General features: G+C 42.4%; 1 protein-coding gene across 1 annotated transcript; it reads right to left on the bottom strand.

Moving 5' to 3' along the window:
- Nucleotides 1-756: 756 nt before the first annotated feature.
- Nucleotides 757-1,696, bottom strand: LOC123402625 (photosynthetic NDH subunit of lumenal location 2, chloroplastic). Its single transcript, XM_045096562.1, has 2 exons — nt 1,036-1,696; nt 757-941 (listed from the first exon to the last, which is right to left on the bottom strand). Exons 1-2 carry the CDS (start codon nt 1,585-1,587, stop codon nt 843-845), a joined length of 651 nt encoding a protein of 216 aa, XP_044952497.1. The 5' UTR covers nt 1,588-1,696; the 3' UTR covers nt 757-842.
- Between the last annotated feature and the right edge of the window lie 14,307 nt (nt 1,697-16,003).

The following is a 16,003-nucleotide window of genomic DNA, read 5'->3' as shown; positions in this document are numbered from 1 at the left end:
ATGGCCGGTGCGTCGGCCGAACAGTTCGGCCGGCTGCACGCGACCAGCTAACACCGTTGATTAGGCATGCAACTTTTTTTTCGTCTAAATTTGTTGCAACCAGCGTTTATATTTGTTACAAGCGTTTTTTATTTGCTACATTTGTTCAATAAAAAAGTTGCATATACGTTTGGTTGCAACTCCAGTTCGTCGAATTTTTCATTACAATCGGTGTTTTTTTACTTTTGCTACAACCGTGTTAATTTTTGGTACAACCAGCATCATTTTTTGCTGCAACCGTTCAATAAAAAAGTTGCATCTACATTTGTGAGAGTTGCAACTCGAGTTTATCGGATTCTTTTGCTACACCCCTTTTTTGTTTTGTTACCACGCATCATCAACGTCTTTTTTTTCTACGATCACGTTGATATTTTTCTGTTACAACCATATTTTTGTTGCAATCATATGAAAATTTGCTGCACCATGATTAAAATTTACTGCATTAAAAAAATATTTATTGCATGGATAGACCTAACGATGTGAACGCGCGGCAGCTGACGGATCGTGCGGCCCGCGGGCAGCCGGCCGAAACTTTCGGCCGGCGCGTCGGAGCAGAGCACTGCGCTGTTAACAAGCCGTCCCAGATGTACGGTTGAACTGGCGATTCCCGTATGGATGTACATGAACTTATCGTTTCGTCCTCGGACGGATGCAGCGTTCGGTTTGGGTCAGCGTCCAAGATGGACCGAAAGTTGCATCTAGAATATGCATATTTGCTGAAGCAACATAGCAATTGATATCATCATATTTATAGTGTGAATATTAACACTTCACGGAGGGATAGACGGGAATACATTCCTAGGTCATCCAAGGAACTCTGCCACGTCATCCAGCGACTTCAGGGTCTTCTCATAGTAGAGGTACGACTCGTACACCTTGGGAGTCCGCACAAACCGGTCGAACTGCACGGCAACTTCATCAGAATGAAATACTGCATCTATCGAGAAAATTAACGAATAAACTGTTGTGCAAAAGTGCAGAACAAATGGTTCTAACCTCGGTCATATTGTCGACGAGCTCGTTAGCGACGAGGACGTACTCGGGGCGGCGCGGCTCGGGGACACCGGCCATGGCGGTGGTGAGGTCGAGGTCGAGGTACTTGGACTTGAGCCGCACGTAGAACAGTACGTACTTCCACGACATGGTCTCCAGCATTGGCCGAAGCGTCCGCATCCCCTCCGCCGTTTGACGGATGCGCGCCGCGGCCTCCTCCGTGGTCAGCCCGGGCTCGAAGAACCTCTCTCTGACGTACGACCTCGTGCCCCACCTCGGCACTGTTCCCGGGGGCACCGGTAGCCGCACAGCGGCCGCCTCCGCCGCCATGGCTGGGGGCGGCGCGGCGGGTCGCCGGGCGGAAAGTGCGGCCGTTGCGACCATTGCCGTTGACGCGGCGACTGCGAGCCGGCGCGTGGAGGACTGCGTCAGGTGGGCTCGCTTGTCGGCACCGTCGGGCGATGACGGCGGGCGACGGTTCGACGGGGACGGAGTAGCAGAGGACGATGTGGTAGTGCTGGAGCACAGGATGAGGTGCTTGACAAGGGTGGCCATTGACGGCGAAGCTCAGTAATAGAGTGGAGTATGTCTGAACGAGGGTGAGGTTCTGTTGGTGTCCAGGCCCAGGATATTATTTTCTTGAGGTTGGAGGAAAGGGTGTGGCCGTGTGAGTCGAGTGGTAAGGATAATATCTACTTTGTTTTCTTTAGGACCGTTTTTTTTTTTTTTTTGAGAAATTCTTTAGGACCGTTGAGTGAGAGAAGTTGAGATGATGGCCAGAGATGCGTGCATTTCTTGTGGTTTGAGAATCACCGGAGATATTGGGCGACCAGGATAAAGAAAATTGGCAGGGGCACTCGCCTATATGTTTTTACAATTTTATCATGTTTTCATAATTTTACCTATTAGTCTAACTTTTTTCAGAATAAGCACGAGTATGCGTACAATATATTAGATGAAAAAAATATGAAAAGAGCCCCTTCACCGTAACGTATGGGTACAAACCCGCGTTGCAATGAGGCTCCACGCGCAACTTACATCATGCTAATTGCTCACATCAGTCCACCGGGTTAAGTACCTAAGAAAACTACTCCTCGCGCGGTGGGTGGTGGTGCGTGTGTCGGTGCTAAACCCGGGTGATCTTGGGTATGGGATGTAAGCTGTGGATCTAGGGTCAATGAATAACAAGAGACAAGGGAGACGTAGTTTATTCAAGTTCACAACTTTTCGAGGAGGTAAAACCCTACGTCCTACTCTGATTATATTAACGTGAGGGCTATTGAGTAAAAGGAGATCTACCTCGAGATCGTATGAGTACGCTTTAAACCCTAACGTGTGTAAATGTGTCTCTATGGACCTAAACTTTTGGTTTATATAGACACCAAGGATATCTAGATTTATGTAAGGTAGGTTACCAACTAAGGATAAACATACGAGATGCCAGAACTCTCCTTGAAGTATAGTCAAGTCTTCGGTGGCTTCTATCTTGCTCACGACGAGGCCCACAACTTCAGTTGCACTCTAGGCGGTTGGTTAAGTGGGTCCTAACTCGGCCTGTGGAAGCCAAACCAAACGGGCTATTACCCCTAGTCTGGGACACCCTCAGTAGCACATGAACTTGTCTCCAACGTCGAGGGCTACTGTCTTACTCCACCCCAAAATCATTTCCCTCAAGCTCGTTGTAGATTCGTGCAATGGGGAGCACCCCAGGTTCATCATTGCGCCCTGATACGTCTCAAACGTATCTACAATTTTTGATGGTTTCATGCTATTATCTTGTCATCTTCGGATGTTTTATGTATCTTTTATATCTTTTTCGGGACTAACTTATTAATTCAGTGACAAGTGCCAGTTCCTGTTTTTTCTGTGTTTTTGGCTCTTTTCAGATCTGATTTTGGAACGGAGTCCAAACGGAATAAAATCCCCGAAATATTTTTTTCCCGAACACAAGAAGATCAGGGGGCTTGAGAGCCAAGCCAGGAGAGCTATAGGGGGCCCACAAGCCCTGTAGCCGCCACCAGGGGCGGCGGCTAGCAGGCTTGTGGCCTCCCTGGCGCCCCCTGACCTAGCTCCTTCGCCTATATATTTCCTAAAATACAGAAAAAAAAATTAGGGAATCCACGAAAACACTTTTCCGCCGCCGCAAGCTTCCGTTTCCGCGAGATCACATCTGGAGACCCTTCCCGGTGCCCTGCCGGAGGGGACTTTGGAGTTGGAGGGCTTCTACATCAACATCATCGCCCCTCCAATGACTCGTCAGTAGTTCACTTCAGACCTAGGGTCCATAGTTAGTTGCTAGATGGCTTCTTCTCTCTCTTGGATCTTCAATACAAAGTTCTCCATGATCTTCATGGAGATCTATCCGATGTAATCCTCTTTGGCGATGTGTTTGTCGAGATCCGATGAATTGTGGATTTGTGATCAGATTATCTATGATATATATTTGAGTCTTTGCTGATTTCTTATATGCATGATTTGATATCCTTGTAAGTCTCTCCGAGTCTTGGGTTTTGTTTGGACAACTAGATCTATGATTCTTGCAGTGGGAGAAGTGCTTGGTTTTGGGTTCTTACCGTGTGGTGACCTTTCCCAGTGACAGTAGGGGCAGCAAGGCACACATCGTGTAGTTTCCATCAAGGGTAACAAGGTGGGCTTTGTGGTAGATATGAGATTGTCCATCTACATCATGTCATCTTGCTTAAGGCGTTACTCTGTTCTTTTGGACTTAATACACTAGATGCATGCTGGATAGTGGTCGACGTGTGGAGTAATAGTAGTAGATGCAGAAAGTATCGGTCTACTTGTTTTGGACGTGATGCCTATAGATATAATCATTGTCATAGATGACGTCACAACTTTGCGCGGTTCTATCAATTGCTCGACAGTAATTTGTTCACCCACCTTCTACTTGCTTTCATGAGAGAAGCCACTAGTAAACACTACGGCCCCCGGGTCTATTCACACCTATCGTTTCCACTTTCTCTTTTACTTTGCTTTGTTACTTTGTTGCTTTCAGTTCTCACCTGGCAAACAATCTATAAGGGATTGACAACCCCTTCATAGCGTTGGGAGCAAGCTTTTTGTGTTTGTGCATGTACTTGTGATACTCCTTCACTGGATCGATACCTTGGTTCTCAAACTGAGGGAAATACTTACCACTGCTACGCTACATCACCCTTTCCGCTTCGAGGGAACACCAATGCAAGGCTCCAAGGCCACGGGGGAAATCCTTTGCATATTTGCCTAGGAAGTCCCTTAAGGCGTAGCCGTAGCAGAAGGATTCCTGGTGTCGTTGCTGAGGAGTATCAAGACAAGAACAGTCTCCCGTCAGCACGTGTTTCTGGCGCCGTTGGAAGGTCTTTTGTTGCAGTAGCAGAAGTATTTCTGGCGCCGTTGCCGGGGAAGGAGAGATCTATCCAAGTAGGTCTCACAAACTCATCTCTTGCATTTACTCTTTTGCCAGTTGCCTCTCGTTTTCCTCTCCCCCACTTCACATTTGCCGTTTTCATTTCCCTTTCTCCTTTGCCGTTTTCTTTTGCTTTTTTCCTTTTTGCCGTTTTCCTTTGCCGGTTTTCTTGCTTGCTTGTGTGCTTGTTTGTTCGTTGAAGTCATCATGGCTGAAAACACCAAACTTTGCGACTTCTCGAGTACCAATAATAATGATTTTATTAGTACTCCGATTGCTCCCCCCACTAGTGCGGAATGGTATGAAATCAACGCAGCTTTGCTGAATCTTGTTATGAAAGAGCAATTCTCTGGCCTTCCTAGTGAAGATGCCGCATCCCATCTCAATACCTTCATTGAGCTTTGCGATATGCAAAATAAAAGAGATGTGGATAATGACGTGATTAAGTTGAAGCTTTTTCCTTTCTCGTTGCGAGATCGCGCAAAAACTTGGTTTTCTTCTTTGCCTAAAAATAGTATCGATTCTTGGGATAAGTGCAAAGATGCTTACATATCCAAGTATTTTCCGCCGGCTAAGATCATCTCCTTACGTAACGATATCATTAATTTCAAGCAACTTGATCATGAACACGTTGCACAATCTAGGGAGAGGATGAAGCTTATGATTAGAAATTGTCCTGCTCATGGCTTGAGTTTGTGGATGATTATACAAATCTTTTACGTTGGCTTGAATTTCGCTTCTCGCAATATCTTGGACTCCGCCTGAGGTGGAACGTTCATGGAAATCACGTTAGGAGACGCTACAAAACTCCTAGACAATATCATGACCAACTACTCTCAGTGGCACACTGAAAGGTCACCTGCTAGCAAAAAGGTACACGCTATAGAAGAAATTAACTCGCTTAGTGCTAAGATGGACGAGTTGATGCATTTGGTTGCTAGTAGAAACGCTCCTTTAGATCCTAATGACATGCCACTATTTTCCTTGATTGAGAGTAGCAACGCTAGTTTGGACGTTAATTTTGTTGGCAGGAACATTTTTGGCAACAACAATGCTTTTAGAGGACTCTATGTTCCTAGGCCTTTTCCTAGTAACTCCTCTAACAATTAAGGCAATTCCTACAACAATACTTATGGAAATCACAACAAATTACCCTCTGATTTAGAGAGTAATATCAAAGAGTTCACCAACTCTCAAAAGATTTTCAATGCGTCCATAGAGGAAAAACTACTCAAAATAGACGAGTTGGCTAAGAGCGTTGATAGGATGTCTTGTGATATTGATGCTTTGAAAGTTAGATGTGCTCCTCCCAAGGTCAACTTAGATGAAACTTTGAAAGCTATGTGTGTCTCCATGAATGAGAGCAATAAAAGAACCGCCCAAATTCGAGCTAGGCATGAATGGTTTAAAAGGGTGCGTTCTAGTGATGCAAATCACGAAGATCTTAAAGTGCTTGGTGCGACTTCTCTTGAATCTTTGTTTTCGCGTGTCAAACCTATTGATGAAGCGGCTGGATATGAATCCACTTTGGTTGAAAAAGTCCCCAATGATTCGGAGTCTACCCACCTTGATGATAAAGGTGTGGAGAGTGGAGTAGAAGAAATCAAAATTTTGGGTAGTAATGAAACTCCCACTTTGGATTTCAAGGAATTCAATTATGATAATTGCTCCTTGTTTGAATGCATTTCTTTGATGCAATCCATTGCAAACTCTCCACATGCTTATAGCCAAAGCAAAGCCTTTACCGCGCATATCGTAGATGCTATGATGGAATCTCTTGAAGAGAAGCTCGAATTAGAAGTCTCTGTACCTAGAAAACTTCATGATGAGTGGGAACCTACTATCAAAATCAAGATCAAAAACTATGAGTGCAATGCTTTCTGTGATTTGGGTGCTAGTGTTTCCGCGATTCCAAAGTCTTTGTGTGATATTCTTGGTTTTCATGAGATTGAAGAGTGTGCTCTTAATTTGCATCTTGCGGATTCTACTATCAAGAAACCCATGGGAAGGATCGATGATGTTCTTATTGTTGAAAATAAGAACTATGTACCCGTGGATTTCATTGTCCTTGACATAGATTGCAATCCTTCATGTCCCATTATTCTTGGTAGACCTTTCCTAAGGACTATTGGTGCTATCATCGATATGAAGGAAGGGAATATTAGATTTCAATTTCCTTTAAAGAAGGGCATGGAGCACTTTCCTAGAAAGAAAATAAGATTTCCTTATGAATCTATGATGAGGGCTACTTATGGTTTGAACACCAAAGATGACTATACGTGATTTCATCACCTTTTGCCTGCTAAGGGCGTTAAACAAAAGCGCTTGTTGGGAGGCAACCCAACGAATCTATCCTTTTTCTTTCTGTTTTGTGTTTTCCACACTTTCATAATTCTGTTATGATTGTGTTTTTTGTGTTTCTTTTTGTGTTTGTGCCAAGCAAAACCGTTATGTTAGTCTTGGGGATGATCGTTTGGTCATGCTGGAAAAGACAGAAACTTTCTGCTCACGAAAAGAATTTTCATTTTTTGTCTGTAAGAGCTTTTGAGTTGATTCGTTTTGCTGCTGATTGCTACGCAAATTCTTCAGACTGTCGTAATGTTTCAGAGTTTGTGAAGTAACAGAATTATACAAAGTATACAGATTGCTATAGACTGGTCTGCCGTTAACAGATTCTGTTTTTGTTGTGTTGGTTGCTTATTTTGATGGAACTATGGATAGTATCCGGGGGTATTAGCCATGGAAGATTGAAAATACAGTAACCCAACATCAGAATAAGTAGAATTTAAGTTTGCTACAGTACCTAAGGAAGTGGTGGTTTGCTTTCTTATACTAATGTTATCACGAGTTTCTGTTTAAGTTTCATGTTGTGAAGTTGTCAAGTTTTGGGTGAAGTTCTTATGGACAAAGAGATAAAGAGTGGCAAGAGCTAAAGCTTGGGGATGACCAAGACACCCCAATAGATTCAAGTATGACGTAAAAGCCTAAGCTTGGGGATGCCCCGGGAAGGCATCCCCTCTCTCGTCTTCAATCCATCGGTAACGTTACTTGGGGCTATATTTTTATTCACCACATGTTATGTGTTTTGCTTGGAGCGTCTTGTATCATTGTAGTCTTTTATTTTTGTTGTGTCACAATCATCCTTGCTGCGCACCTAGAGAGAGAGACATGCACTCACCGTGATTTTGTCGAGCTTCACTTATATCCTTTGGTAGACAATTCAGCTCACATGTGCTTCACTTATATCTTTTGAGCTAGTCGATTTTGCTCTATGTGCTTCACCTATATCTGTTAGAGCACAGCGGTGCGTGGCTTGGTAGTTGATCTATGCTTTGAAAGTAGTCTCAAAAGGGGTAGTTATCCAAAGGGATACGAAAACTTCCACCTTCATGTGCATTTAATAGTTAGAGAAGCTTGATTCATATCAATTAGTTTTGAGTTGTGGTTGTGGTAATATTGAAGTTATGCTAGTAAGGTGTTGTGGATCTAGAAATACTTGTGTTGAAGTTAGTGATTCCCGTAGCATGCACGTATGGTGAACCGCTATGTGATGAAGTCTGAGCATGATTAGTCTTTTGATTGTCATCCTTTGTGTGGCAGTCGGGATCGCGCGATGGTTTATACCTACCAACCCTTCCCCTAGGAGTATGCGTTGAATGCTTTGTTTCGATTACTAATAAAACATTTGCAACAAGTATATGAGTTCTTCATGACTAATGTTGAGTCCATGGTTTAGATGCACTTTCACCTTCCACCATCACTATCTTCTTAGTGTCGTGCAACTTTCATCGGTGCACAAAACCCACCATTAGCCTCCCTCAAAACAACCACCATACCTACCTAATATGTCTTTTTCAAAGTCATTCCGAGATATATTGCCATGCAACTACCACCTTGACATGTGCCACCACTTCTACATTGCCATTGCATGATCGTAAGACAGCTAGCATGATGTTTCCATTAATGTCTATGACATGCTAGATCATTGTCACGGTACACTATCGAAGGCATTCCATATAGAGTCATCGTTGCTCTAAGTTTTGAGTTGTAAGTGTGATGATCATCATTGATGGAGCATTGTCCCATGTGAGGAACTAAAAGAGGCCAAATATGCCCACCAAAATAAAATAAAAATAAAAAAAAGAGGCCAAAGAGCCCACCAAAAACAATGATGAGAGAAAAAGAGAGAAGGGACAATGCTACTATCCTTCCACACTTGTGCTTATTAAGCACCATGATCTTCATGATTGAGAGTCTCTCGTTTTGTCACCACCATATAGCTAGTGGGAAATTTTCATCACATAACTTGGCTTGTATATTCCAATTATAGACTTCCTCAAATTTGCCTTAGGTCTTCGTGAGCAAGAAAGTTGGATGCACACCCACTAGTTTTCTTTAAGAGCTTTCACATACTCTTAGCTCTAGTGCATCATTTGTATGGCAAAATCCCTACTCATTCACATTGATATCTATTGATGAACATCTCCACATCTCATTGATATGCCTAGTTAATGTGACCATCTTCTCCTTGTTGTTCTTGCAACCTCCACCACACTCCACACCACTTATAGTGCTAAAACCATGGCTCATGCTCATGTATTGCGTGAGAGTTGAAAAGGTTTGAGAAAGTAAAGGTGTGAAAACAATTACTTGGACAATACCGGGGTTGTGCATGATTTAAATTCGTTGTGCAATGACGATAGAGCATAGCCAGACTATATGCTTTTGTAGGGATAACTTTCTTTTGGCCTTGTTATTTTGAAAGTTTATGATTACCTTGCTAGTTTGCTTGAATTATTATTGTTTCCACGTCAATAGCAAATTATTGTTTTGAATCTAATGGATCTGAACATTCACGTCACATAAGAGGAGTTACAAAGGACATCTATGCTAGGTAGCATGAAAGCAACAAAAATTCATTCTTTATCACTTCCCCACTCGAGGATGAGCAGGAGTTAAGCTTGGGGATGCTTGATACGTCTCAAACGTAACTATAATTTTTTATGGTTTCATGTTGTTATCTTGTCATCTTTGGATGTTTTATGTACCTTTTATATCTTTTTTGGGACTAACTTATTAATGCAGTGCGAAGTGCCAGTTCCTGTTTTTTCAGTTTTTTTGCCTCTTTTCAGATCTGATTTCAGAACCGAGTCCAAACGGAATAAAATCCCTGAAATAAATTTTTCCCGAACGAAAGAAGATCAAGGGGCTTGAGGGCCAAGCCAGGAGAGCTACAGGGGGGCACACGCCCTGTAGCCGCCACCAGGGGGCGGCGGCTAACAGGCTTGTGGCCTCCCTGGCGCCCCCCTGACCCAGCTCCTTCGCCTATATATTCCCTAAAATAAAGAAGAAGAAAATCAGGGAATCCACGAAAACACTTTTTCGCTGCCGCAAGCTTCCGTTTCCACGAGATCTCATCTGGAGACCCTTCCCGGTGCCCTGTCGGAGGGGACTTTGGAGTTGGAGGGCTTCTACATCAACATCATCGCCCCTCCAATGACTCGTGAGTAGTTCACTTCAGACCTACGGGTCCGTAGTTAGTAGCTAGATGGCTTCTTCTCTCTCTTGGATCTTCAATACAAAGTTCTCCATGATCTTCATGAAGATCTATCCGATGTAATCCTCTTTGGCAGTGTGTTTGTCGAGATTCGATGAATTGTGGATTTGTGATCAGATTATCTACGATATATATTTGAATCCTTGTTGTTTTCTTATATGCATGATTTGATATCCTTGTAAGTCTCTTCGAGTCTTGGGTTTTGTTTGGCCAACTAGATCTATGATTCTTGCAATGGGAGAAGTGCTTGGTTTTGGGTTCTTACCGTGTGGTGACCTTTCCGAGTGACAGTAGGGGCAGCAAGGCACACATCGTGTAGTTGCCATCAAGGCTAACAAGGTGGGCTTGTCGTAGATATGAGATTGTCCATCTACATCATGTCATCTTGCTTAAGGCGTTACTCTGTTCTTTTGGACTTAATACACTAGATGCATGCTGGATAGCGGTCGACGTGTGGAGTAATAGTAGTAGATGCAGAAAGTATCGGTCTACTTGTTTTGGACGTGATGCCTATAGATATAATCATTGCCATAGATGACGTCACGACTTTGCGCGGTTCTATCAATTGCTCGATAGTAATTTGTTCACCCACCGTCTATTTGCTTTCATGAGAGAAGCCACTAGTAAACACTACGGCCCTCGGGTCCATTCACACCTATCGTTTCCACTTTCGCTTTTACTTTGCTTTGTTACTTTGTTGCTTTCAGTTCTCACTTGGCAAACAATCTATAAGGGATTGACAACCCCTTCATAGCGTTGGGAGCAAGCTTTTTGTGTTTGTGCAGGTACCTGTGATACTCCTTCACTGGATCGATAGCTTGGTTCTCAAACTGAGGGAAATACTTACCACCGCTGCGCTACATCACCCTTTCCACTTCGAGGGAACACCAACGCAAGGCTCCAAGGCCACGGGGGAAATCCTTTGCATATTTGCCTAGGAAGTCCCTTAAGGCGTAGCCGTAGCAGAAGGATTCCTGGTGCCGTTGTTGAGGAGTATCAAGACAAGAATAGTCTCCCATCAGCACGTGCTTTTGGCGCCGTTGGAAGGTCTTTTGTTGCAGTAGCACGCCCTCATGGGTTTCTTCAGGGTGACTGGGCAAGTTGCTCCGTGTCTCGCCTCTGATTGAATCCGTTAGTGATTCAAGCATATATGCCAGAGTCAGATCTTGTGCCAACCCATCGAGGTTTAACTTCTGTATATGAGAGTATTTAACCAAAAACTAGCACTTTTCATGGAACATGCCGAGAAACTACCACTTTTGAAATTTGTGCCGAAAACTACCACTTTTCCCTAATCCATGGAAAAAAAACTACCATTTCAGAGAACCGCCCAATTCGCCCACTCTAAGCACGATTTTGACCGGTTGGACTCACAAATCAGGTGCCAGCATGGCCAACCGTTCACAGCCACGTGTTAACGGCCGTTAACGGTGCGTCTGCGGTCAGGACACCGTCGTCGGTGGTCAAATAGGTCATGGCCCACTCTGAGCTCAGTCACTCTCTCCCTCCTCGCTCACTCATCCTCTCCCCTCCCTCATGCTCTGACCATATCGCGATTTCCGCCACCGTCATTATTGCCAGTAGAACTTGAGGATGCCTTCGTGGAATGACGAGGAAAGCTCGGACGAGGACATTCACTTAACTTAAGTACATCATGGTGGAATAGAGTTAGGTTAGGGTTAGGTCATCCAAATTTGAGATTCCAAGTTTCTTTTGGTCTAAATGTTTGATTCCAAGTTTCTTTTGGTTAAATGTTTGCAGGAAACCCCCGGCAGTGTGGTGGATCCATAATTATATGGTTCTGTCACTGAATCTGAACCAAAGTGCATGATGCATCGTCAGAGGCCCAAGGAGATGGTTGCTTTTGAAGGTACTTTGATTGGGAGGCGATTCCTCGGTTGTTCTGTGCAGGTATTTAATCTTCAACTCTTACATGTTCTGCTGGTAGAACAGAAATTGCAATGTAAATGTGTTCTCAGTTGTGCAAAGATGTGTGGTGTGTTTTCAACTCAGACTGACAAGTGCGTTGCATATGGAAGCATATATGTGAAGCTAGATCTTAAGTTAAGTGAATTCAATAAATAGTTATTTGAAACTGGGAACACCTAAATTCAGTTAACTCAATCTAGTTAACTGTTAACTGGATTTATCTCTGTTGCACTGAATCCAATAAGTTGAATTCATTTACATGAATTAAATTTTGTTAAATGAATTTAACTGAATTAAGTTTATGACTTCACATAACTGAATTAAATAAGTAAGGTGTTTCGTACTGCAGAAATGGTGTGAATTTGTGCTTACTTTACAAAAATTACTTCTATAGGAAGAAGGTGTGAACTTTGGGGTGGTGGAGTGGATGGATGCTCCATGGCTAGAGATCCTACAAAGGTGCCTAGCAAGGATTTGGGATATGTACTATGAGCATAACTTGGGTAGGGTGAAGGACAAACAAACTCATGATAAAGAGGTGGGCAAGCTAAAGAAGGAAACTGACTTCCTGGCAGACAGCTACAACTAGTTGGTGAATGATGTATCCAACCTATTGGAATATCAAGATGTCTCATCACATGGACACTACCAGTCAGGAAATCATTGATCTAAATGAAAAGAAAAAACAACTTGAGGATCAGGCAAAGATTGAGATACAAATGGAGAAGCTGAAGCTTGCCAAGGAGCAAAGGTGCATTCTTCAAAGCCAAGCAGTTATCATTCAGAACACGAGGAAGGCCATGAAAGAAGTGGAGGGGGAGAGGGGCCTACTTAAGCAAGAGAAAAAGAAGTTGGAGTATATGATTGCTGATATTCTCAAGGCTTGGCATGGCATCAAAGATAAACTAGAGAGGATCAAGGAAATCAAGGATGAGTGAAGTGCTTGCTGTGTTGGTTAAGTAAATATTAGCCTATATATATATATGGCCTTGGAATGTCCTCCATGTTAGGTGTATATTTTGGGAATGTGTTATGTGGTTTCAGAACCTGAATCAAGATGGTATGAACTACTGTAATGGTTTAAGAACTAGGTGGTTTTATCTATGATGTAATTACTTTTATGTTAAGATCTACTATGTTATGTTAGTAGTTGGGGTCTATTTAATGGTTAAATTTTTGTGATTCAAAGGTTTTTGACTACAACTACTAATTCATAGGAAGATTTATGAACTTTAGGCACATGACACTCAAAACAATTCACAGATCCAAGTAGCACAAACCAAACTCAGACATAAATTTGCCACTAGCACAAATTCAACATTCAAGTTCAGTAGCACAAATTCAGTAACACAAATTCAATAGCAAAAATTCAGCACCACAAGTTCAGTAGCACAAATTCAGCAGCACAAATTCAACATTCAACAGTTTTAATGATTTCCACTTGCACTGAAATTGGCCTCCCACTTGTTAGTAGGTTTCCTCTTTCTCTTACCTGTTAATATATCAGCTGCTCAAGAGGATGTTCTAGGTGCACTGAATCCCCTTACTGCATTTGGAGCTCTTGTTGATGCTAATCCTCCTGGGGGTGTTGGTGCTAAACCACTTGTTGATGGTCCTCTTGAAACTGGTGATGCTGAACCTCTTGGGGGTACTCGAGAAGACTTGACGGTACTACGTTTTTCTATCCCTCTTAACTTTAGGAGGAAGTGGTGGAGCAGATGAGGCTGGGCTGGTTGAAATCTGGTGTTGATGTGGTTGTTGTGGGGGTGGATGTGTAGCACTTGAGGAACCCCTGAATATTTCTCTATTCTCCTGCATGTTCAAATTAAAACAATTAGTAATTTGACCACACCAAAAATAATCATACATAGAATATAAACTTTGAAATCACCTGGTGTAAGTTCTTTCTCATCTCAAGACTTGGTGTCAGAGATTTCCCACAGTTTGTATATATATAGCCTTGTAGGCCACAATTGTTCCATGTAATTGTTCCCATACTGTTGGTGTTCTTAGGTTCGGGCATCTCAAATTAGCCATTTCTCCTAGTTTTCTGTTTCTTGTCTGGTTTTTGTTTGAACACTCGGGGCTCATTATCCTGGGTGTGGGTGTTAGGCCAGAATTCAGGACCAGGGATAGGATACACAATGTCTTTGTATGCTTCAATATATAGTGGTTTTTTGAAAAAATCATGGACAAAGTCTCTGGGTGCATATGAAGCTTGCTCATTGCTGCTATAACATGACTGCATCTCACATCTGTCATGTACCATCTCCTGCAGTCACATGATTTAGTACCTATATTCACACAGTATTGTTTCTTACCACTTGACACTTGCCAAATGTGAGGACCAGCCCTATCTACCTGGCAAATTTTGGCATACTTATTATTCTCCTCCCGTTTCTCTGAATAGTTGGGTGTGATCATCCACCTACTGGTCTTTGTCTTTTACCTAGTCTTTTGCCTTTTGATCATCTTCTTAGTCCGAATTCCTTCAATCATTATCCTAATTGGTTTGGCCCTAACATCAAGGATAATTTTGTTGAAAACCTCACTCAGGTTGTTCACAACAAGATCACTTTTGTAATTATAATCCATTGTAGACCTACAACACGTCTCCTTAGGATTTTTTTAAGCCACTTCCACGCATCCTCACACTCTACTTTCAACTCTTCCATTGCTAATTCAAGGCCATGTTTGGTGAATGAGTAGCTAGCCTGATCTATGAACTTCTTTAGTTCTTGTCCTCTGAATCCAGTTGACTGTAAGTTTGCATATATGTGCCTAAGGAAATATCTCTAAGGGGAATCAGGGAACACTTCATTTATAGCCTTAAGAAGACCCTAATGATCATGAACCAAAATAAATTTTGTGTCAAAGAAATAATGGTACATACTTTAGCTGAATATGCAGAGATAGGGTGCATACCTTTTGTCTGTCAGAAATAATGGTATAGGTTCCAAATTTTCTTCCACTTCCAATGCAGCATCTTAGCTGGGTTAGGAACCATATCCACCTATCAGAATCTTGCTTGTCAACCACCCCAAAGGCTATGAGGAAGATGTTGTTGTTGCCATCTCTTCCTGTGGCTGCAAGAAATTGATGTCGAGTGGTTAGCTTGATGAAGAAACCATCAAGCCAGCATCCATTCCCAAATTAGCTACCCTAATTTTGTAAACAAGATATTTTGAAGAAAATACAGTTGTAAATTTACCTACAAAGGTCCTACAACCATTAAGAAACCCTTTCTTTGATGCATGCAAGGAGTAGAACATGTACTTAAATCAAGGAGTTGGTGCATGGTTTTTTGGGTCCTCGAATGTTGTAACTATACACATGCTACCAGGGGTTTGTATCAAGAACTTCTTATAGGTAGTCCCTCAGTCTATAGTACTACTCCTTTTGGTCACCATGCACAATCTTAATAGCCTTCCTCCTTGCCCTATAGGCCACACTCCTTGATACATCAACTGAAAACTTGACTTTGTTGTTTTTAATTAGTGAATCCACAGGTGCTCTCGGATCTGCTCTAAGACAAGGCTAAACTGATTTGGAAAGCCACTTAGTAGTAACCTTTGTGTTCTCTGCTGATGTTGGATAAGTGTGCTCCATGTTACACTTCTTAATGCAAAAAGTTCTTTCATGAGCTATCCTGGAGGCACGCATGTAAAATTCACATCCATGCTCTCTCTATGAACACCAAACAATAGTTCTTATTAGGGAGTTCTTGTGGTAGTGAAAAGATCTCAAAGTACTTATATGAAAATCCCTTAATGCTTCTCTGAAATGGTAAAAAGTCTCAAAACAGAAGCTCTTGCACATCAGCAAATGTGAATTAGGAATTGAGGGTTCAAACCATACCCTATCCTTCATCTTTTTCTTATTACTCTTTGGCTTCTTCAAGATGTATGGTACTCCAACTTCATCTTCATCTTCGTCTTCCTCATCTTTGATGCCTAAATCACTAGCAAAACAAAACTCGTGTGCTTCAGGAAATCTATCTTGATTTTTTTATGCTCTACCTCATTGTGACATCTGCTTGTTGGAGCAGCATTCTTCACATGTTTCACAACAAGTGTGTA

Source organism: Hordeum vulgare, chromosome 6H (assembly GCF_904849725.1).
Source record: "Hordeum vulgare subsp. vulgare chromosome 6H, MorexV3_pseudomolecules_assembly, whole genome shotgun sequence".
Taxonomy (NCBI): domain Eukaryota; kingdom Viridiplantae; phylum Streptophyta; class Magnoliopsida; order Poales; family Poaceae; genus Hordeum; species Hordeum vulgare.
This window is presented reverse-complemented; position numbering and strand designations above follow the sequence as displayed.

Bases quoted from the DNA above. Each gene is read 5' to 3' on its own strand.
- LOC123402625 (XM_045096562.1), bottom strand. From the start codon at position 1,587: ATGGCCACCCTTGTCAAGCACCTCATCCTGTGCTCCAGCACTACCACA. The intron at 942-1,035 runs GTTAGAACCATT...GTTGCCGTGCAG, and splicing joins TCGTCGACAATATGACCGAG to TTCGACCGGTTTGTGCGGAC.